The sequence below is a fragment of the Hemiscyllium ocellatum genome, chromosome 45, assembly GCF_020745735.1.
Source record: "Hemiscyllium ocellatum isolate sHemOce1 chromosome 45, sHemOce1.pat.X.cur, whole genome shotgun sequence".
In the NCBI taxonomy this organism is placed as follows: Eukaryota; Metazoa; Chordata; class Chondrichthyes; order Orectolobiformes; family Hemiscylliidae; genus Hemiscyllium; species Hemiscyllium ocellatum.
In genome coordinates this window covers 13685900-13711056 of record NC_083445.1, presented here as the reverse complement: position 1 = coordinate 13711056, position 25157 = coordinate 13685900, and the positions used below count along the sequence as shown (strand labels likewise).

General features: G+C 40.4%; 1 protein-coding gene across 4 annotated transcripts in view; it reads left to right on the top strand.

The window, feature by feature from the left end:
• Nucleotides 1-626: 626 nt before the first annotated feature.
• rfx1a (regulatory factor X, 1a (influences HLA class II expression)) overlaps nucleotides 627-25157 on the top strand; it is a 150911-nt gene continuing 126380 nt past the window's right edge. For all 4 annotated transcript variants that reach the window (XM_060855316.1, XM_060855318.1, XM_060855317.1 and 1 more), the window contains exons 1-2: nucleotides 627-690; nucleotides 20403-20737. In XM_060855316.1, the coding sequence (XP_060711299.1) occupies nucleotides 20452-20737 (286 nt within the window). In that variant the 5' untranslated portion in view covers nucleotides 627-690; nucleotides 20403-20451. The remainder of the gene's footprint in view (nucleotides 691-20402; nucleotides 20738-25157) is intronic.

Below are 25157 nucleotides of genomic sequence, written 5' to 3'. Positions count from 1 at the left end.
AAGTGCTGGAGAAACTGAGCAGATGTGGAAGCATTTGTGGAGATAGAAATACAGGTTAATATTTCCAGTCTCACGTGACTGTCTCAGAACTTCAGAAAAGTTCTTAAGAGTCATGTTGAACTCAAAGGCAACTGTTTCTCTCTCCAGAGATGCAACCCAGACTTGCTTGGTTTCTGAAGAACTTTGTTTTTATTTCATTATCCTTTCCATTCCTTCCTTTAATGCATATGCACGAACTTCTAGTGTGATCCTTGTAAACTCCAGCACCTCCTCCAGCGCTAGGTTTGCCCTTCCAAAAGCCGAATTATGAGACAACGTGGTCCATTTCGAAGAACTACATTTCCCACAGTGCCTGGCAAGGAGGCATGCTGGGCGCATGCGTCGTCTGTCTCCATGACACGTTGAACTCGTCACCATCGCGCGGAAGGTGTATGTGTCTACTGACGTAGAGCTAAGCCAACCGAAATGCCGCAAACAGCGACTGACAGGTACCCAACCACTCACCGGCGGGGTAATGGGCGGGCCTGTATGTGGGCAGCCAGTCAGCATCGCGGAGGTGGGCAGGCCTTCCGGTGTTGCGTTGCCTGGGTTGATTCCGGAGGCTAGCAACTGTTGCCTTGAGGACGAGCGCCATAGCCACCGTAGTCCTGGCGACTGTTACCCCGTCAAACAACAACTTACGCCACAAAGGTGATTCTTTTTTTCTCTCTTCTCTGATCATCAAAAAACTTCGTACGATAAACAAAAACACTTTTTCCTGACAGGAGATTATAAAATACGGGCCAAAATTCTCAGCCAAAGAGATTAAAAAGATAAAAAAATTAATATGACGATGCCAAAAGATTTTTCAGGCACAAAATGGCGGTTGTTAGGAGTCCAAAGATCACTCTAAACTATTCAATTCCGGCCAGATACCGAGGCTTTATTCTCTCTTCGTAATAGTTATGAAGTAAATCGAACTTTTTATAAAATCTGTGATAATTTTTTGTTGTGGTTAATTATTGTCAGAAGTAGCGTCGGATGTGTCAGAAACAAACCCGGGGTAAAGCATTCCATAATTGATAGGATGTGAACTTTAAAGGTTTATAATTTTTGCGTGGGTTTCATTTGCGCTGAAGCGGGTTTCCGAAACCAAAGAAAAAATCCGCTCGTTAATAGTGCAGCGAGTACAGTTGTATGTAGTGAACGGCGGGCGAAGGAGGCGAGGTCCGCTTTTTTTTTAACCGCGGAGTAGCCCAACTGGAAGTGGGGGAGGGGAGGGGAGGGGGCGGGACAGAGGCTGATTGACGGTTTCAGCGACCAACCGGGATGTGGGATCCGCCGTGTAAATCAGCCAATGGGGGTTCGGGTGGTGGGTGGTCTCGTTGACCTGCGCGGGAAGCGGTTAAGCACGAGGCAGGGCTTCAAACGCCAGCGATGACGCTGATGTGGGCGTGGCCCAGCGCCGCCTTCACTTCCTGGTTTCATTTGGTATGGATGGTGTTAGATGTTCCATGTGCTGCTCCGTTGTTTCTTAACTTACAGCAGTGTCTCCACCTCGAAGTATTTTAATGTCTCTGAAGTGCTTAAAAAAAACTGCAAATAATTCTTTTGGTGCAGTTTATAACCATTATGATCAACCTTATAGAATAAATTGGAACAGGTGTAGGCTCTTCAATCCTTGCACCACCATTGAACAAGATTACCACCGATTTCTTAACCACAATCCAATACGTCACGCCAAACTGATGCTTCATTCCATTGAGAATAAATAGGAATTTTTACTTGAAGATTTTGAAAGCACACTGTTTCAAGGTATCAGGCAAGCTTGGTTTAGTGTGGATTAGCAGAATTTTAATTGATGTGCAGTTTCTGTAAGCCAGTGCTTGGGTGATAGTGAAAGATTATCAGAGAAGTGATCAATTTGTGGGTTTCTCAAAAACATATTTTTGCTATGAATCACTACTTCAGAAAGTAAGTTGTGCTGGACTTTTAGAAATCACTGATTAGCCCTTGTCTGGAGTGTGGCTTCCCTTTTGAGCATCACACAAGACTTAGCTCAACTCCCTTTTTGTTCTACCTCCTTCATTTCCCAAACAGTCAAAAAAAAATCTGCTTTCTGCCTTGATTACACTCAATGACTAAGCATTTCAGTTCTTTGGAGTAGAGAATTAACAAAGAAACATTTCAGTCCTGAACAACTAACCTGTTACTCTGAGGGAGCTGTGGCAGTCAGACTGATTGCAAACAGCTGCTAGTCCTCTTTATATAATGACAGGCATATCCTAATGGACAGATTTTTTTTGTGCTGCAAAATGTGCACTGAAAAGGTAGTTTAAAAAACATGCTGTAGTTGAAACATTTCATGGCACGTTTGACATCAACAGCACTCCTCCGCCTGACACAAGAATCTCACTCCCCTGTCAACAGCTTTTATGTCCACACCGCTCTAAATTTTCACTCTGGGATAGCGTGGTGCCAGAGGAATTTAAAATGTAGCCGCACTGGGAAGTGCTGCCTTATTCTGAGACTCTAACCCCTGATTTCCATTCCCCAGCCATGGCAAAAAAATCTCTTAGCATATACTCTTGCAAACCCCAATATTAATTTTGTGTTTCAATTAGATAATTTCTCATTTCTTTTGAATTCCAGGGAGTGGAATACCTGTTTGCTCCCCCTTTTCAGATGATAATCCTCTAACTCCAGAAATCAGCTCAGTCAACCTTTGTTATGCTCCTCCTAACTGTTAGCTATAGTTAGAAGCTTTTCTGATCAGGCTAGAATAAACCAGTTGCATGTAACCATATAGAGGGATCTGATTGTTAGGGGGTATAAAGACTTCCAAGTATGTACCAAGGATAAAAATATACAGTGTGTGTATTGTTTTAGTAGTGTTGGGTAAGGAATCCAGAGTGCTTGTGATTTGTTTCTCCTGATCTGATGAATGAGAAGATGCACAGTACAGAGCTGTCTACGACGATGATATGTGAAGTTCAACATCCAGACATGTCAGCCAAAGTACAGAATCAGTAGATTAGATGGAATGTGTAAAACTTTAAAATACAAGTTACTTCATGAATTAATCTACAATAATTCTAATGATTTACATCACAAAAAAACTTTTAGCAAAACCATGACATAATGGTCATTGCATGAAAATGAGTATTGCAGCTTTTATTTAGGTATACTCTGATGCAAGTTCAGTGCATTTAATGGCTTTTGGTGGTTATACCAATGTGGAAAGACTGCTCCAAATCAATATGTTATTGCCTTCTCCAAGCAATCATTTTATATTTACCACACATGTGGTATAAAGACTGTGAAGATTTTTAAATATCACTATTGATGGAAATCGATACATCATTGTGAATTAGGAATGTTGAGAAATAATATTATATGTCTAATACTGCAGTGAACTGGTTGCTATTAATGTCATCAGATTCCAATAATGATAAAGTTGAACTATATAACATTGGACTAGTCAGATCATTAGGGCAAAATGGAGCCAATTCTTTCACTTCTTAATCAACCACATGACTTTGTGCGTGAGAAATCATGTCTCACAAACTTGTTTGAGTATTTTGAAGAAGTACCAAAGAGGATTGATGAGGGCAGAGCAGTAGATGTGATCTATATGGACTTCAGTAAGGTATTCGACAAGGTTCCCCATAGGAGACTGGTTAGCAAGGTTAGATCTCACGGAATACAGGGAGATCGAGCCATACAGAACTAGCTCAAAGGTAGAAGACAGAGAGTGGTGGTAGAGGGTTGCTTTTCAGAATGGAGGCCTGTGGCCAGTGGAGTGCTGGGTCATCTACTTTTCGTCACTTATATAATTGATTTGGATGCGAGCATAAGAGATATAGTTAGTAAGTTTGCAGATGACACCAAAATTGGAGGTGTAGTGGACAGCGAAGAGGGCTCCCTCAGATTACAACAGGATCTTGATTTGATGCACCAGTGGGCTGAGAAGTGGCAGATGGAGTTTAATTCAGATAAATGCGAGGTGCTGCATTCTGGGAAAGCAAATCTTAGCAGGATTTATACACTTAATGGTAAGGTCCTAGGGAGTGTTGTTGAACAAAGAGACCTTGGAGTGCAGGTTCATAGTTCTTTGAAAGTGGAGTCGCAGGTAAATAGGATAGTGAAGAAGGCGATTGGTATGCCTATCTCTATTGGTCAGAGTATGGACTTTGGTTAGGCCACTGTTGGAATATTGCGTGCAATTCTGGTGTCCTTCCTATCAGAAACATGTTGTGAAATTTGAAAGGGTTCAGAAAAGATTTACAAGGATGTTGCCAGGGTTGGAGGATTTGAGCTATAGGGAGAGACTGAACAGGTTGGGGCTGTTTTTCCTGGAGCATCGGAGGCTGAGGGGTGACCTTATAGAGGTTTATAAAATCATGAGGGGCATGGATAGGATAAATAGACAAAGCCTTTTCCCTGGGGTTGGGGAGTTCAGAACTAGAGGGCATGGGTTTAGGGTGAGAGGGGAAAGATAGTAAAGAGACCTAAGGGACAATTTTTTCACACAGAGGGTGGTACATGTATAGAATGGGCTGCCAGAGCAAGCTGGAGGCTGGTACAATTGCAACATTTAAAGGGCACTTGGATGGGTATATGAATAGGGTTCATATAGGATGGGTTTGGAGGGATATTGGCTGGATGCTGGCAAGTGGGACTAGATTGGGTTGAGATATCTGGTCGGCATGGGCAGGTTGGACCAAAGGGTCTGTTTCCATGCTGTACATCTCCCTGACTCTGTAACCAATTCAATGATGTTACGATAAATCTCTGTGGGGTGCAGGACTTGAACAAGACATTGCAGGTCTCTGGGTGGAGATACTACCTTTGTGCCTCAAGAGATTCTTCACCAGTTTTCTAATATCCCACTTTTAACATTGATACTCACTTTGCCTCACCCCTAATCTAAATGTTTGTTCAAAATGTTTCAATTGTGTTGTGGTATCTCCAAAGCCAATCTTCAGTACTGTCAACTGCTGCATTTATTAAAGTTTTGGAAACAGATTTGTTCTTTGGTTTTCTTGCTGGCTCAAACTAGGCAAAGTTAATAGCAGGATTCTGCTTTGCAGCAGATGTACAAGTTCAAAATTCAAACCAATCAGCTGAAATACCTAATGCCATAACTTTATTTTGGTACAGCATCCTCATTGTCCAAGGATTTCCAAACTTACTTTTCCAAACATCTATGAACTATGATATCACAATGAAGCAAGGTGGAGAGGCAGGCCCCAAGAACTACTTCACTGCATTTGCGCTATTGATGTTATTAAGCATTACACTCTAGTCAACAGAGGTAACCAACCCTAAAAGAGCTACAAATGCAACTACTAAAAATTAAAACCTAGAAGAAACAGATAGACTATTTGGGAAGTTAGCTGCTGTATGAATCTCAGAACTGACTAAGTGTTTGTTGTTGGCATCCTTCCATCCGCAAGAAATGATGGATGTGCAGTAAACCATTTAGTTGTGGAGCCTTGATTTGGTATACTTTTGCTGATGGCTGTGATGGCCAATCCTTGAAATGCAATTTCTACTTAACTATACGTTAAGATGCCATGTGACATTGTTGCCTGTTTACAGTGTTGTTGTCTCCTGCCAAGCTGCTGCAGTTCACCGGTTGTGGTGGGGCATGTCAGCATGAAGCAGGCAGACCCATTTTTCTGTGAGCTACTGGCTCCCAGGTGTGATAGTTAATGTTTAGGGCAGTTTATGTCAAGCTTGCAAGCATCCTTGAGTCCCTGGGCATTCAACTTGCCAGCTGGCTATAGCGGCCTCACTGTGTAGAAGGTATTTAGGTATGCTGCTGTTTCTCATCCTGCAGATGTGCCTGATCCACTGAAACCACCTCATTTTACTTAGAACCTCTGCCTTTGAAATGACTCCTACATTTGTAACTATATTGTGCCATGATATATCCATTATGCTTAAAGACTGACCTTTTGGATCAAACAGATGATTTATAAAGTTTGTGTTCTCAGCACCTTGCTGTATGGTGGTGGAACATGGATGATTTACAGACACCCGGAAAAGAAGCTCAAATGCAGCACATTTTGGATTATTCTGACCAATTTGTAAACATGGAAGTCCTCTCAAAGACGGAGCTCCCAAGTGTGTAGCCTAAGTCTTTGAATCCTCTTAAAACTGATACTGCTAACTCACGTGAATAGTGCTCCCCTGACCTTCAACTGCAAACTGGCTAGCATCAGAAACTTCCTTCCTATCCAACTATGGCTGGATTCTTTAACATCCGAGTCTGTTGTGGTTTCTCCTTGCAGCCTCTTTCCTTGCCTGAACTCAATCCCAACTCCAATTTTGCATATTTTGGCACTTATTTTTCTCTATGTTCTTACCTTTTAAATATTTAAGAAGAAATTAAAATGTGGCCAGACATGGTGATAAATTTAAAGAAGATAAAGGATTGTAAGCTGGAATGATAGAAGAAGAAGAATGTAAGAAACAAATGTACATAGACAAGAGCAAGTATAAAGGCTGTACAGCATGTGTGAAAGTTGGAGGTAAAAGTTTGGTAACAAAACAGCTCATGAGAGAATAACATAGATTGACACAGAGATTAACAAGTTGTGTCTAATTATCAGTATATGTTTGCTTTCAGTAACTTCCAGTTTTGCTATTTGGGAAAATGCAGCAATGGACATAACACAGCATTTCATGTTTCATTACAAGTTACTGTTGTTCTATTTCTAGATCTGCCTACTCTTGTTACTTGCTTGTTTGTACATTCCTTCCCTGCTGCTAACTTTAGATATTTCTAATCTGGACAAATAAAACAAGTTAGAACAGTTGTATCAATTTATTAATATTAAAATATTATGTGAAATATTCAAACACAGAAACTAATCTCACGATATCAGGCTATATTTTTATCTGTGTTAAACTGATTTCCAGTTAAACTGGCTTCACAGTCACTTACTAAAGGAGAATTTGTTGCAATTTAGCGGCCCAAACATTGACCAGATTAAAATTAAGATTCCCTACAGTGTGGAAACAGGCCCTTCAGCCCAACAAGTTCACACTGACCCTCCAAAGAGGGACCCACCCCCCCTGACTAATGCACCTAACACTATGGCATGGCCAATTCACCTGATTGTGGGAGGAAACCAGAGCACCCGGAGGAAACCCACGTAGACACAGGGAGAATGTGCAAACTACACACAGACAGTTTCCTGAGGCTGGAATCGGATCTGGGACCCTGGTGCTGTGAGGCAGCAGTGCTAACCACTGAGCCACCATGCTGCCCAGGATTGGACTATGCAATCATTCACTGAGGCCTAAACCTTGCTATCATTTTCTGTAATTTGCTTCGTTGCATTATGGACTAGTACTCCCCAAAGGAGACAATCAATTCTATGTTAACTTGGTTCAAGGGTAGGACAATTAACAAGACCATGTTCTAAAATAAGTACCCCGTGAAGAGGATGAGTTAGTATAATTGTCAGATGTTGCAAAACAAAAGGAAAGTATTCATCCCTCAAGTCTGTTCCAGTATATTTCCCATATATGAAGCATCATGATTGAATGCTACTCTCTTCGTTGCCAACACATACTAATTTAAGCAGCTATATAGCTGTTTTTCTCTTAAATTATATCCCTCTTTTTGAGGTAATTGGAAAAATCACAGAAAAATTTTACTGTGATTATTTCCCATCAGCATTTCTTGCCTAATCTCTTAAAAGCATTATATTCATTGGCAAACTCATTGATATCCTGTTCGTTTATCCATTCAAGTGTAAGCACAAATAGTAAGAGTTTGGAAATTGTCTGATAAGAAGCATCCAGCAATGACATTTATCATATAGGTGCTATTTGCAAAGATTCAGCTTTAGTGTCATAGAACATGGAAACAGACCCTTCGGCCCAACTCATCCATGCTGACCAGGTTTCCTAAGCTGAACTAGTCCCATTTTCCTGCATTTGGCCTGTATCCCTCTCAACTTTTCCTATCCATGTATCTGTCCAAATGAATTTTAGAATGTTGTAATTGAACCCACCTCTACCACTTCCTCTGGCAATAGTTCTATATACACCCTACCTTCTGTGTGAAAAAGTTGCCCGTTAGGTCATTTTAAAATCTTTTGCCTCTCACCTTAAACCTATGTCCTTTAGATTTAGACTCCCTATTCCAGGGAAAAGATTGTGGCTATTCACCTTATCTATGCCCCTCGTGATTCTATAAATCTGTATAAAATCACTCCACAGCCTCTTATCGTCCAGGGAAAATAGCTCCAGCTTATTCAGCAACTCCTTATAAGTCAAACACTCCAGTCTCAGTAACATCCTTGCAGATCTTTTTTGCACCTTTTCCAGTTTAATAACATCCTTCCTATAGCAGGACAATTAGAATTGTATACAGCACTGGATATGTGGCCTTACCGATGTCTTGTACAGCTGTAACGTGACATCCCAACTCCTGGACTTAGTGCTCAGTCCAAGCATGCATATTAAGCATGCCAAATGCCCCCTTCATCACTCTGTCTCCTGTGACGTCACTTTCAAGGAATTATGTACCTGCACCCGATGTTTCTCTGTTTGACAATGCTTCCCATGGTCCTCTCATTAACTCCCTAGTTACTCTTTTGCCCTTAATATTCTTGTAGAATCTCTTTGCATTCTCCTTTATCCTATCTGCCAAAGCTATCTCAAGTCCCCTTTGTGCCCTCTTGATTTCCCTCTTAAGTGTCCTCCTATACTCTTCAAGGGATTCACTTGATTCCAGCTGTCTATATCTGACATATGCTGCCTCCTTTTTTTCTTGATGAGAGCCTCAATACCTCTAGTCATCCAGTGTTCCCTACTCTTGCTGGCCCTGAATTGTTATTAGTGTAAAAAGTGAGGTCTGCAGATACTGGAGATCAGAGCTGAAAATGTGTTGCTGGTTAAAGCACAGCAGGTTAGGCAGCATCCAAGAAACAGGAAATTCGACGTTTCGGGCCAGAGCCCAATGAAGGGCTCTGGCCCGAAACGTCGAATTTCCTGTTCCTTGGATGCTGCCTAACTTGCTGTGCTTTAACCAGCAACACATTTTCAGCTCTGAATTGTTATTATCTCACCTTTGAAAGCCTTCCACTTGCCAAACATCCCTTTACCTGTGAATGGCCCCTCCAATCAATTTTTGGAAGTCCTGCTCTGGTTCATCTTACCAAAATGGAATACCTCACATATATCTGAATTAAACGTCATCTGCTATTCCTCAGCCCACTGGCCCAGTTGATCAAGATTCCAACGTACTCTTAAATAACCTTTTTCGTTAACCAGTGCACCACCAATTCTGGTGAGATCTGCAAACTTACTAATCATGCTTCCTATATTTTCAACCAAATTGTTTATATAAATACCAAACAGCAGTGGACCCAGCACCGATCCTTGTGGCGCACCACTAGTCACAGGTCTTCAGTCTGAGCAACAACTCTTTACTATTATCCTCTGTCTCCTACTGTCAAGCCAATTTTGTATCCAATTGGCTAGCTCTCCCTGGACTCTATGTGATCTAACCATACTAACTAGTCAACCACACAGAATCTTGTCGAAGGCCTTGCTAAAGTCCATGTGGAAAACATCCACCACTTTGCCTTCATCTATCTTCTTATGTCACCTCTTCAAAAATACCCAATCAATTTTGTGAGACACGTTTCTCCGTGCACTTAACCACATCCCTAATCAGTCCTTGCCTTTCTAAATTAATGTAGATTCTGTCTTTCAGAATTCCTTTGAACAACTTGACCACCACTGACATTAGATTGACAGGTCTGTAGTTTCCTGGCTTTTCATGCAGCTTTTCTTAAATAATGCACGACGTTAGCTCCCCTTCAATCTTCTGGCCACACATTTGTAGCTGTTGATGGGACCCCACAATTTCTTCTCTCGCTTTCCACGATATCCTGCACTCGATCAGGACCCTAGGTATTATCTACCTTTATGCATTTTAAGACCTTCAGCAATTCCTCTTCTGTATTATGGGCACTTTTCAAGACATCACTATTAATTTCCTGAGTTCCCTAACTTCTATGTCTTTCTCCATGGTAAATATTTGACTCAAAATATTCGTATAAGTTCTCACCATGTCCTGTAGATCAACATATAGACAGCCTTGGTGATCTTTAAGAGGCCCTATTTTCTCCCTAGTTACTCTTTTGCCCTTAATATTCTTGTAGAATCTCTTTGCATTCTCCTTTATCCTATCTGCCAAAGCTATCTCAAGTCCCTTTTGTGCCCTCTTGATTTCCCTCTTAAGTGTCCTCCTACACTCCCTATACTCTTCAAGGGATTCACTTGATTCCAGCTGTCTATATCTGACATATGCTGCCTCCTTTTTTTTCTTGATGAGAGCCTCAATATCTCTAGTCATCCAGTTCCCTACTCCTGCTGGTCTTGTCCTTCACATGCATGCCCTGAATTGTTATTATCTCACCTTTGAAAACCTTCCACTTGCCAAACATCCCTTTACCTGTGAATAGCCTCACCAATCAATTTTTGAACGTTCCTATTTAATACCATCAAAATTGGTCTTGGCCAATTGACTTTGGCCAAGTTAACTTTAACTTTAACTTGTGGACTAGGCCTATCCTTTTCCATAGCAATTTTAAAACTAATAGAATTATGGTCAGTAATCCCAAAGTGATCCTCTACTAAACCTCAGTCACTTGCTCTGCCTTACTTCCAAACAGGAGGTCAAGTTTTGCCCCTTCTCTAGTAGGGCCATCTACATATTGATTGAGAGTCTTCTTCAACAAATTCCTCCCCATCCAAGCTCTTCACACTATGGCATCCTAGTCCATATTTGGAACGTTAAAATCTCCTACTATTGTAACCCTGTTATTGTTAACAACTGTGATCTCTCTACATACTTGATCCACAATTTCCTGCTGACTCTTGGGGGTCCTATTGGATGATCACTCAGGAATATCCTCCCTAAGTACTCCCGTGATGTTTTCCCTATCAAGAGTGCCAAACCTGCCTCCTCTCTTGCTTTCCCTTCTATCCTTCCTATAGCATTTATACTCTGGAGCCTTGATCTGCTCGACCTGTCCCTCCCTTGGCCTGTTTCTATAATAACTGTGATAGCCCAATCCCATGGCACACCCGTGCCCCGACTTCATCTGCCTTACCTGTCAGGCCTCTTGCATTGAAGTAAATGCAGTTTAATTCATCAGTCTTCCCATGTTCTCTTCCATGCTCTTGCCTGCCTTGTCTGTTTAACATGCTCTCTTTAACTTCTGTACCAACCTCAACTTTCTCTCTTATCTCAGTAATGCTTAATGTCCTGACCCCTGCCAGACTACTTTAACCCCTCCCAAGTAGTTCCAGCAAATCTCCCTCCCAGGATATCGGTTCAGGTGGATCCAGAGATTGCTACTCTTGAGGTCCTGATTTCTAACTTCCTGCCTAACTCCCTACATTCACTCTACAGGACTTCATCCATTTTTCAACCTAAGTCATTGGTACCAATGTATACAATGAGCTTTGGTTGCTCACACTGGGTCCTTACATTGTGCAGAGCAATTATACTGTTCCAAATGCAAGTGTCAAATCCCCAGATGTACATTCATGAAAGGCATGATTGCATAGATTCCTTTTCACTGGCATATGCAGTGAGGGGGCCTGTGAAGCTGCTTAGTCCCAAAGATGCTTTTTTGGAACATTAGCTTCAAATGTTCCAAATTCTCGTCTGACCCAGACGTCTTAGATCAAACCTATGTTGGCGCTTAAACTTTTACCAAAGTTTCAGCAGAAGTCGCAGGATAGTAGTAATAAATTTGGATCTTAGATAATCTTTCCATTGGAAAATAACTCATACAACTCCTTTATTCAAAGGAGCAAACTACAAACCTGTTAGCTTAACATATGTTGTAGAGAAAATATTAAAAACTATCATTTGAAATATTATAACAGGGTATTTGAATAAGTTCAAGGCAATTAAGCAGAGCCAGAATGGAAGCAGATTGCCTAAATGGTGAGACGTTACAGAGCTCTGAGTTGTGGTTAAATCTGGGTTCTAAGTGCATGAATTAATATACAGGATCATCAAGAAATCAGGAAAGCTAATATGATATTATGGTTTATTATTCATGGTGAGCTGTCTTCTTGAATCAGACAGATTCTTAATCACCAAGGGGATGAAAGATTATCAAGAATGTAGATTTGAGGTTAAAATCAGATCAGCCATGATCTTATTGAATTGCAGAACAAGCTTAAAGGGGTGAGTGGCCTACACTTGTTCTTTGTTGGTATGACCACATGTCCTTACACGGCGTAACTGAAATATTAGATAGTACTTATAAAATCTCTACAGTGTTGAAACAGGTCTTTCAGCCTAACAAAGTCCACACCGACCCTCTGAAGAGTAACCCACCCAGACCCTTACCTTATTATCTATATTTATTGCTGACTAATGCACCTAACCTACACATCCCTGAACACTGTGGGCAATTTAGCATGGCCAATTCACCTAACCTGAACATCTTTAGATCGTGGGAGGAAATCAGAGTACCCAGAGAAAATCTGCACGGACAATCACTTGGGGTTGGAATCAAACCTGGGTCCCTGGCACTATGAGGCAGCAGTGCTAACCACTTTCATCCCCTTGGTGATTAAGAACCTGTCTGATTCAAAAAAACTGAAAATGTGTTGCTGGAAAAGCGCAGCAGGTCAGGCAGCATCCAAGGAACAGGAAATTCGATGTTTCGGGCATAAGCTCTTCATCAGGATGAATGAAGGGCTTATGCCCGAAACGTCGAATTTCCTGTTCCTTGGATGCTGCCTGACCTGCTGCACTTTTCCAGCAACACATTTTCAGCTCTGATCTCCAGCATCTGCAGACCTCACTTTCTCCTGATTCAAAAAGACAGCTCACCACTAATAATAAACCATAATATCGTATTAGCTTTCCTGATTTCTTGATGATCCTGTATACTAATTCATGCACTTAGAACCCAGATTTAACCACAACTCAGAGCTTGTAACGTCTCACCATTTAGGCAATCTGCTTCCATTCTGGCTCTGCTTAATTGTGCTGCTGGATATCCTAAGGCGCTTTACAGCTAACTAAGAACTTTGTTTTGAAACATAGCAGCTGATTTTAACATTTGGCATTCCAAAATGCAGCACCTCACATTTAACGAAATTAACTTCCATTTACCACTCCTTTGCCCATTGGCCCATCTGATCATGATCCTGTTGTACTCTGAGGTAACCTTCTTCGCTGTCCACAACACCTCCGATTTTGGTGTCATCTGCAAACTTATTAATTATACCTCCCTTGTTCACATCCAAATCATTTATATAAATGATAAAAAGTAGTGAATCCAGCTCTGATCCTTGAGGCATACCACAGGCCGCCAGTCCAAAAAACAACCACCACCCTCTGTTTCCTATCTTCAAGCCAATTTTGTGTCCAATTGGCAAGCTCCCTCCTGATCCCATGTGATCTAACTTTGGTAAACCGACTACCATGAAGAACCTTGTTGAACGCCTTGCTGAAGTCAATATAGATCATATCCACTGCTCTGCCCTCATCAATCCTCTTCGTTACTTCTTCAAAAAACTCAATCAAATTAGTGAGACATGATTTCTCAGGCACAAAGTCATGTTGACTATTGGCAATCCTTGACTTTCCAAAAACAGATAAATCCTGTCCCTCACGGTTCCCTCCAACAACTTGCCTACCACCAATGTCAGGCTCACTGGTCTATAATTCCCTGGCTTTTCCTTACTACCTTTCTTAAATATTGGCATCACGTTAGCCAACCTCCAGTCTTCTGGCACCTCACCTATGGCTATCAATGATACAAATACCTCAACAAGGGGTCCAGCAATCACTTAGCTTCACACAGAGTTCTAAGGTACACCTGATCTGGTTCTGGGAATTTATCCACCTTTATGGGTTTGAAGATGTCCAGCATCACCTCCTCTCTAATATGGGCATTTTTCAAAATGTTGCTATTTATTTCTCCATGTTATCTATTTTCCATATTCTTCTCCGCAGTAAACACTGATGCAAAATATTCATTTAGTATTTCTTGCGGTTCCACACATAGGCAGCCTTGCTGATCTTTAAGGGGCCCTATTCTCTCCCTAGTTACCCTTTTGTCCTTAGTGTATTTATAAAACCCCTTTGGATTCTTCTTAATCTTAAAGTTAAAAATTACACAACACTAGTTTACAGTCCAACAGGTTTATTTGGAAGCACTAGCTTTCGGAGCGCTGCTCTTTCATCAGGTAATTGTGGGGCAGGACCATAAGACAGTGTCATGCAACTGAAATTATATATTGAACAATCCTAGATTGCAGTTTGTTCAATATATATTCCAGTTGCATGATACTGTAATCTTTTCTATAAATGCTGTGTCTTAATGCCCTGCTTCACACCTACCTGATGAAAGAACAGCACGCCGAAAGCTCGTGTTTCCAAATAAACCTCTTGGACTATAACTTGATGTTGTGTGATTTTTAACTTTATCCAACCCAGTTCAACACTGGCTCCTCCACATTATTTGCCAAAGCTATCTCATATCCCTTTTTGCCGTCCTGATTTCTCTCTTAAGTATACTCCTACTGCCTTTAAACTGTAAGGATTCACTCGGTCTCTGCTGTCTATACCTGACATACGCTTCCTTCATTTTCTTGACTAAAACCTCACTTTCTCTAGTCATACAGCATTCCCTACAAGTACCAGTCTTGCCTGAGGTAGCTGGAAGGAGATCATATGATAAATTCTTTTTGAACTTAGTTTATCTGTTTGGGAATATGATTGGGTACCTTTGTGAACCTTCTTAGCACCTTCCTCCCTGAAGATTCCATTCTCTCTTTCCTTCCCTCCTTTCTTCGCTGTTGCTTAGTGTTGAAATTCTGTTCCTTCAACTTCAATAGTCAGCCAACCTCTTAATCTGGGTGGGGTGTGTAGACAAGACATGCTAAATAAGTTCTGCCATTGAGTCCATTTGTCTGGGTTTCTGTTTCAAGCTAGCTTCTTCGTTACCTTCAAGCAAATATTGAAACCTGTATTTTGAATGTAATTGATTATGGTATGCCTGATTCATATTGTTTAATGCAACTCAAAATATCCATATCATGTAAATACTTACTGTAAAAATGATTTCCTTTCAAATGATGGCTTATTATGCTATTCAGTAATGTTTCAGAGCTGTTTGTTTGAAGTTTGTTTTGTATTAAGCATGGTACTCGTTGTCTTTTGCACTCTGAATTGAAAATAAGAAAAACTCTTTCCAAGAACAGCTCTGTATACTTATGTGGCACCTTTAACTTCATAAAATGTCTCAAGACTTTATAGGAAAAGCATTGCTGCACTGAGTGACATAAGCTGATGTTAGGTCAGATGACCAAATACTTGGTCAAGTAGGAGGTTTTGAGGAGTGTTTCAAAGAAGGAAAGTTAGGTAGAGAGGTATAGGGAGCTAATTCCAGAACTTGGGGCCTACACAACTTAAGGTATGGTCGTCATTGATGGAGCAATTAAAATTGGGTTTTATGCAGACACCGTTAAAATAGTACAGGCATTTTTCCTATTTCCAATGCATTTCTAAGGCTTTAAACATTTAAGTTAGCATCAGCAAACGTTCCATAAAATGGAAATTAATATAAATTACATTCCAACATTTCCAGTCCAACAAGAAAGGAGTCACTGCTAGACCTAGCTGTTGGGATTGGCATGGGCCAAACAGATCAAATGATAATGGGTGATCATTTAGGGAATATTAATCATTACCATAATATAAAAAATGACTTTGATCAATCCACATTAAGAATAATCAACTGGTGAGTGGTGGACTTTGATGGGGCAAAAACAAAGCTGGGCCAAATAGACTGGAACTTAAGGTTGGCAGGAAAAACAGTCACTGAACAAAGGATTAGCTTAGGCAGAGTCAAGGTGTATGCCCTCAAAGCAAAAGGTACAACAAACAAATCCAGAGCTGTCTGGATAACAGAAGATATAAAGCTATGTTAAAGAAGAAAATGTGTGCTTGTTCCAAGTGTCAGGTAGCAGGTACAGTTGAGAACCAAACTTGAACACAGGCAGTTAAGAAGGGAGGTGAAAATGCAAGTGAGAAGCAAAGAGAGACTACTAAAAATAGACTGGCAGCTAGCATAAAAGGCAATCCCAAAGTCTTATACAAGTGCATCAATAAGTAAAGGATGATTAAGGAGGACAAGGGCTGTTTAGAGAGCAGAAAGCACTTCCCGTCAAGAGGCATGACAGATGTTAAATTAATACTTGCATCTGTCTTTACCAACAAGGCAATTCTGCCCAGACTATGGTGACAGAGGGAAACCTGATCACAAGAAGGGTTTTAAATTGATAAGGAGGACTATTGAAAAAGCTGTTGGTACTTAGAGTTGGTGAGAGATTGGTACTGGATGAAGTGCATCAAAGGATGTTGAAGGAAGTGAGTGGAAATTGCAGAGGTGCTCATACTTTTTTTCAATATTCCTTGAATTCAGGGTTGTGACAAAGATTTGGAAAATGGCAAACATTATGGCCTTGTGCAAAACAGGTTGTGAAGATCAGCCAGCAGCTGCACATCTATCAGTTTAACTTTGTAGTGTGAAATCTCCTAGAACAGATATTCGGGATAGGATTAAGTCACATAAAAAATTGTGCATTGATTCAGAAAAGTTAGCCTGGATTTATTAAGGGTTTATCATATCTGACTAATTTGTAGGAGATTTTAAAGACGTAACAGAGGGTTGTGAATAGATGGCTGTTGATGTGGTGTACATACTCTTCCAAAAGACATTTGATATATAATGTCACAGAGACTTTTGAAGAAAGTTATCGGTCATAGAATAAAAGGGACAGTAGCAACATGGATATAAAATTGGCTGAGGGATAGGAAACAGAGAATAAATGTTAAGGAGTATTTTTCAGCATGACAGAATGATTGTATTGGAACTCATCAGGGGTTGGTATTGGGATCATTGATAAATATAAATGATCTAGATATTGGTGTGCATGGGACAATTTCAAAGTGGTGGATGACACAAAAGTGAGGAGGACAGTATAGAACTTTGACAGGGTATGACACTTTGGTACAGTGGGTGGATAGGTCGTGGATGAAATTCAGTGTGGAGAAGTGATGTCTTTTGAGATTCTCTCCAGCAAGGGGAAACAACTGTCAAGTCCCCTCAGAATCTTGTATGTTTCAATAAGGTTGTCTCTCAATGTTCTATATGGGCCCAAAATACTCAGTCATTCCTCATAAGACAGCTCTTCCAAACACGATATCAGTCTAGTGAACCTTCTCTGGACTGCCTTCAATATCAGTATACCTTTCCTTAATTAAGGGGCTTTTGACAGTATTCTAGCTTTGTTCTGACCAGTGTCTTATGTAGTTTTAGCAACCCCCCCCTACTTATGTGCTCCATTCCTTTTGAAATAAAGGTCAGCATTCTAGTTGCCTTCCCTATTCCCCAATGAACTTGAATGCTAGCTTTTTAAGATTGATGGATGAGAACTTTATCCAGTTAAATAATATTCAGCTCCTTTATTCTTCATAACCTCTTATTTCTCCACAATCTATTCCATTTGCCAAGTTGTTGCTCACTGAACACTGTTGATGAATGGTAAGTTGTTAGCTGTGATCAACAATTACAGTAAGCAGATAGAAGCTTCCTTCATTCTGTGGCAGGCTGACAAAGACAAGTATCATAACAACGAAACCATGTGCTTATATGCCTTACTGTGATAAATGTCCTGAGATACTTTACAGGAGTATTGAATGGTGCTGTATCCTGATCAGGTTATGGTCCAGAGCATTGGAGACCAGATGTGCAACCTAAGATGCTACTCCGGGCTCCACTGAAGTCTCGACACGCTGACCTCTGTGGGAATTGCCTGAAAAACTTGAACTTCTGACAGAAAATCTCTCAATCACTCAGACTGCTCACCTTGACTTTCCTTCGATATTCCAAATGCAACCTCCAACCACCTGACTAACCTTGTCCACTATCTGACCTGATGATTCCCCCACTACTTTTCTAATATTGATCAAATCCATCTTGACTAAACTTGACCAGGATAACCCTCGTGTCTGTTGGATGAATAATCCTAATTACTAACTACTTTGTCATAGGAGATTGTCTGCATTTGCACGACATGTGTAGCTAGGTAGTCACTGTCCTGTTTTAGGCTAGGGATCTACAGGTTTGGTAGAAAGAGAGACCGTTTACTTGTATAATGAGGAATTGGCTCTTGTTTTAAATAAGGAAAATCTGGCTTCCAGCATCTGCAGTCATTGTTTTTACCTTTAATAAGGAACAGTTTATTGCATATTTGCAACTAAATACAAATTACTCTGTGATGATTGGTCACAGAAGACCTGAGGAAATCCTGGAAGGGGGTATTATTCTTTCATAATCCTATGCTGTTCTCCCACCAGTTTCCTATTACAATATCATAATCTTAAGGCATTCTCTTGTATAAGTCCATTGTATATGTCCCTATTTGTGTCTATTATTATACTTTAGTGTATATAAGATCATTTAGCACTACATCATTTCTAACCAAGCCTCAGACTTCACAAATTGAGGTGATCTGGATATTTCATTATTTTCCCAGAGTGCATTCTCTTTGAACCTGGAGGATTGGTAGATGTTGAGTTTGAAAACCATTTACTTTGATTCTGTTCTTGACAGGATGAGTTCTGAAAGTCACAACAGATCGGAGGATCTTTAATGTCTTGTATGTCCTTCATGAAGGACATCTTCCTGTTGAAACAGACAATTTCCTCTTTATAGTGTTGTAGATCTCTGAACCAGGCAATTCCTTCATTACTATATCCTGGATCTCTGGACATTGGTCATCCCTTCCCAATGGTGGCTTCTATGCTGGTGTATGTACCATATCTTCTATCTCTTTCAGGAAACTTTTATTCTTGGTCTGAATTCTTCTGAGTGTTTTTAGCAGTGAAAAATATCTCTGTCAATACAGTAACAGGTTTTCATCTTGCTTCAGTATGCCAACATAGTTAATATCAATGGATTCTGTCTGCTGTATGGGTTCCACCATGGTCCAGGAAGCCCTGTGCAATCATCTACTAGTTGTCCTATGACCAGTTCACAACAGGCTGTTCTAGCAGCTGTAGATCTAGGGAGGTGTGTGACCACATTGTTGATTAAATTGAGTCATATGTGAGGGAAACACTGAAAAATAAAGTTTACCTGTAAGTTAAATAGTGTCTGCTGGTTGGATGTTGGGCCATAATTGTAAGTATTTTGCTCGTTTTGCAAAAATAAGTATTGGCTCTTGCCAAAATGAGCCCCATTATGAATTCACATGTAACCTCCACGTGAAATATCTATATTAATCATTGAACAGATGTTTTGTTTAAAGAGTTTCATTTTGGGTTTGTTATTGCAATATGAAGGTCGTGATTTGGGTACAATAATGGTAGAAGGTATGCTTGTGTTGCCCCTGGATAATGTTTGCAGAGATCAACTGTACCTTTTATGTTCTTACTTGAGCCAGCAGCAAGGCTAGATGAATGTGATTATAGCTACAGCATTGAATTATAGACTTTTTCTGCTTGGTGTGTTTTGCTCCTTATCTTATCCATGAATTAGTATACTCTTTTAAAGGTTTATTGACTTACTACAGCATTGTATGGTGAAACACTAAAGTGGGGCACCTCAGAATAATATGACATAGGGTTCAGTTACTTGCGCTATCATTTTCAGACTCATCATTGCTATGAGTATTTTATTTGCAGGCATAGAGGGAAATTAATAGGAAGTCATCTCTAGGCTGCTCTAGGCCTATTGAAGGGTAGTTGAAATGTCATTGAAGCAAATCACCCACTTGCTCTTTCACAGACAGGTTGTGCAGCTAGGCGAACGCAAAGAAGATAAAAAGGCAAAAATCAGAGATTAACAGACTCTTTAAAAAATATATATATTCTTTCCAAGCCTTCTCCAATTTCTGTCCCAACAGATCCCAACTACTGGCAAAGTGATTATATCTCTTTCTGATGTGAGAACAGGAATTCTTTCTTAATTTCTTTAATTGGCCGATAAGAGTTTGAAATCTGCAGAACAAGACGAGTTCAACAAATTTTGCCTATGACTAATTAGGGGTCATAGCAATTCTTTCCAACCAAAGAATATGCCAATTGGAGATTGTGTTTGTTGATTGTTAACTTAATGCTGCCGTTTTTAGCTGGATTGCTCAACTTTGAACCAAATGTGTCATGCATAGGTGGGTTAAAGTACAAGTACCAGTTTACATTTTAATTTATGACATGGTTTGCACAACATAGCTATTGCTATTGTTAAATGTAATGCATAATGGTAGCTAAAATTAGTTGATAGAAGCTAATTACATTTTGTGATTATTGTAAATTATCCACTGATTTTCTTATTTTGTTTTCTTAGTGGACAAAGTGGAGAGTGGCATTTAACAGTACCACCTGCAGAGGTTGGTATGGCAACACAGGCCTATGTTACAGAACTCCCACCAGCTCAACAACAGCCTCAGCAGCAGCAGCAACAGTCGCAGTCGCAACAGCAGCAACAACCAACTCAACAACAGTATGTCACAGACTTGCAGACTGCTGCACAACCATCACAGCAGCAACAACAACAACAACCACCATCATCCCAAAAACAGTATGTCAGTGAACTACAGGTATCGCAGCAGCAACAACAGCCTTCTGCTCAGTTGTCACCAGTATCAGCACCACAGCAGTACATTGTGGTTACAGTTTCAGGTGGGTACAGCATACATTCTGTACAGGTAAAGAAAAATATCATGTGTATGTCCTTATCATTGCGGTCTCAGGCTGTATAACTGCCCTGTTTTAAGGCCACAAATTATCCACTATGATATACCCTTGAGAAGGCTTGAAGGCATAATCTGACAATTGAGATGCTTTCATGAGGGTTATGGTTGACAAAAACTTTATATCAGATCTGTGAGACCAGTTAAGATAAGTCCTAGTAATGTTGTCTTTGTGACTGCTGCACAGTCATGCGCAATGTAAAACATACAGCACACTGCAAAAACCAGGCTGATGGGCAACTATTCCCTTGAAGACATATTTAGTTACATAGCAATCTTAAAGGGGCCATGCAATACAAAACCTAGGGACCCCAAATGAAAAAGGGAACATTGACTCATGGTGCAACAGATTTTTTTTTTAACCAGTAGTGCATTTCATTACTTATAGTATTTTAAGGTGTAGGAGATTATAGCCACATCATAGTAGCTGTGTCTGACTGGGGGAAGAGACTCTCTTGCCTGAACACAGTTTAGCATTGGAAAGCATGACTAGCAACTTGAATAAAAAAGAAGTGGTGAGATTTTGTGCATTGATCTACATCATTCAGGGATTCTTGAGTGTTTTGTGGTTATTGAGAGAATATTGTATTCTTATTTCTTCCATAAACTTAGAAAGAAATCATTTTTTTAAACAAATTGTATTTAATGAACAATGTTAGCAATTTGGAGGTGAAAGTGAATTAAGATTGCAACTGATATAATTAGAAAATAAAATGATTAGGCAGCTAGCAGCCAGTACTTTTTAAAAAATGAGTTGTTGAAGATAACTGGAAATGTTATGGTGGCCACTGTAGCAAAACTCCTGCTTGAAGCATAGTGTGAAAACCATTGTACTGTGTTTGACAGATATTTTAGTTTTACAGCCAATAGGCAGGTGAAAAATATATTGCTTTTATTGTTGGTTGCATAAGCATTCGGATGTTCTCTCCAATGTTATTACTTTAGTTCCAGGTTTCTCAATAGGAGTTTTGATCACCTAATTTCCTAAGATGAGAAAGTTTACATGTCATTTAATATAAAATGGCATTTCACTGAATGTGAAGTTGCAGCAATTGAAACAATTGATTTTTTTTAATATGCTGTTCAATAGTTTTAAGTATGAACTATCGAAGTACCAAAATGGCATCAGCCATACTTGAGTGCATTGCTAATAAAATTGCCTCAGTTCAGAATCTATTTTGCTCTTCTTTATTCCTTTTGCTCATTCTTTCTTCCATCAGAGCCTGATAATAAATTGTTTTGCAAAATCCTTTTGATTCTGCCTTGGAGCATTAAGTCAGACTAATTTCCAACTGGAAATGGAGTGAAGACATTCAAAATTTAAGTTGGATGTGTGTTTATTTGCCATATATTGTAAGGGTATCTTGGAAATCTGACCTTTATTGTCCTGCAGAGGAGAGCTTACAGAATTGTATTAATGGAAAACACGTCTTTTTTATTTGCTCAGGTTTAGTTTTATTTTTTTAAAAGTCCAATTTCCTGACTTTCACAGAATGTTGCTGGGTTGGGCATTCCCTTTTACCGTGCAACAAACTACACTAGCAAGAGCAACCTTGCTTGCCCTGGAGCTGCTTCTTTGATTAGTGTCTGCAGCTACGAAATTTAGAGTTGCTGTATTCTTGTGATATTTAACTGAATGTACGGCAGCCGTTGTCCTACAAATTAACATTCATTGGACAGTTCAGAAATATTTCTGAAATATTATTGGACTGAAAAAAAAGGAAGCATGATTAATTTTTCTGGTCAATGTTCCAAATAATTGCAAAATATTGGTTCAGAGGAACATATTGCAAATGAGAAAATGTATTGTTTTGTATGTATTTGCTGGTATGAATTCACTTCATTGTAACTTGAACAAGCGGAGCACTTGTATTTAAATATTGCTTTGAAGTAATGTATTTAATGACTGCAATGAACTGTAGAGAAGGCAAGGTCGCATAGCTATGTCAAGGCAGCTATATGCAATATATATACATGTGTTTCTCCAAACATCCCCATTTCCATTAAAAATGTCTACGATCACTATTATTTGCAATTACAAGTCAACCAAGATACCCAATGTGCTTAGTAGCCATCAATGATTTTATTATTTGTTGACAAAACTGGGCGTTAATTCTTTCAGTCCCACTTTCATCTGTCTCTGCACATGCATTTGACATGTGTGCAAGTTGTCAGTTTGTATTTGTTCGTTCCTGGGCAATATTCCTCTCCAGGGAAGGGTTTTTCCCATGGCAAGTGCTTGATCAAAGCAAAATGCTTGTCATTCACACTCAATAACTTTGCTGGATTTGATGACTTCCAGATCACATTGAGCTGTTCTTACTAACTTTTTCAATTTGAAAATTGCTGCTTTTTTTTGGTACTAAAATACCACTACACGCTGTTAGGTGTGAGTTGCATAGATGTTCACAATCTGATAACAAATGAGACAAGAACTTCAGCATTCAATGGTTTAATGACTTGCTCTGGCACATGTAGGGTTACCAGTCTAAGCTTTAAATTTGCTTCGTTTGAGATATGTGGATTTTGCTTGATGTTGTAAAGTCATAGAGATATCCAGCATGGAAACAGACCCTTCAGTCCAAGTTGTCCATGTAGACTAGATATCCTAAATCCTAATTTGGCCTATATCCTTCTAAACCCTTGTTATGCATATACCCATCCAAATGTCTTTTAAATGTTGTAATTGTACCATCCTCTATCACTTCTGGCAGCTCTTTCCATGCACGTATCACTCTCTGCACGAAAAAAATGTCCCTTGGGTCCCTTTTAAATCTTTCCCTTCTTACCTTAAACTTGTGCCCTCTAGTTTTGGACTCTCCTAACTTCAGTTAAAAAACATTTTCTATTCACCTTATTTATGCCCCTCATGATTTTGTAAACCTTTATAAGGTCAACCCTCAGCCTCCAATGCTCCAGGAAAAATAATCCCAGTCTATTCAGCCTCTCCCTATAGCTCAAATTCTCCAACTCTGGCAATATCCTTGTAAATTTTTCTGAACCCTTTCAAGTTTCACAACATTCTTCTGTAGCAGGGAGACCAGAATTGCATGCAGTATTCCAAGAGTGGTATAATCAATGTCTTCTTTGAACAGGATGCTTTTAAAATATCTACAATCATGTGGGAGGTAAGGGTTAACACTAGCATCCCTGCAGGCTTCTCCTGCGAGTCGTTCACCCAACTCCAGCTCCTCACAGACCACATTAGGGAATTGGAACTAGAGCTAGATGAATTTCAGATCATTCGGGAGGCTGAAGGTGTAATAGGGAGGTAGTCACACCTAATGTACAGGATAAAGGCAGCTGGGTGACCGTCAGATGAAGGAAAGGGAATAGGCTGCAAGGATCCCCTGCATCTGTTTCCCCCAATAATAAGTATACTGCTTTGGATACTGTTGGGGAGGAAGCGACCTACCAAGGGAAGGCCACAGTGGCCAGGTCTCTGGCACTGAGGAGAAGGGGGGAGAATAGGAGAGTGATAGTGATAGGTGATTCAATGATTAGAGGAACAGACAGGAGATTTTGTGGTCACAATCAAGGCTTCCGGATGGTATTAGATTAGATTAGATTAGATTACTTACAGTGTGGAAACAGGCCCTTCGGCCCAACAAGTCCACACCGACCCGCCGAAGCGCAACCCACCCATACCCCTACATTTACCCCTTACCTAACTCTACGGGCAATTTAGCATGGCCAATTCACCTGACCCGCACATCTTTGGACTGTGGGAGGAAACCGGAGCACCCGGAGGAAACCCACGCAGACACGGGGAGAATGTGCAAACTCCACACAGTCTGTCGCCTGAGTCGGGAATTGAACCCGGGTCTCTGGCGCTGTGAGGCAGCAGTGCTAACCACTGTGCCACCGTGCTGCCTCCCAGGTGTCAGGGAGAAAGTGAGGACTGCAGATGCTGGAGATCAGAGCTGAAAATGTGTTGCTGGAAAAGCGCAGCAGGTGAGGCAGCATCCAAGGAACAGGTGATTCGACATTTCGGGATTAAGCCCTTCTTCAGGAATGAAGAAGGGCTTATGCCCGAAACGTCGAATCTCCTGTTCCTTGGATGCTGCCTGACCTGCTGTGCTTTTCCAGCAACACATTTTCATCCCAGGAGTCAGGGTCAGGAATATCTTGGATCGAGTCTGCTAGATTCTTAAGAGGGAGGGTGAGCAGCCAGAAGTTGTGGTCCACATCAGTACCAGTGACATAGCTAGGAAAAGGGATGAGGACCTGAAAAGTGAGTATAGGGAATTAGGTTAGAAGCTAAAAGGTAGGATGAGCAGAGTAGTAATCTCAGGATTGCTAGTGTCACGGGCTAGTGAGGTTAGGAACAGAAAGCGCATGCAGTTGAA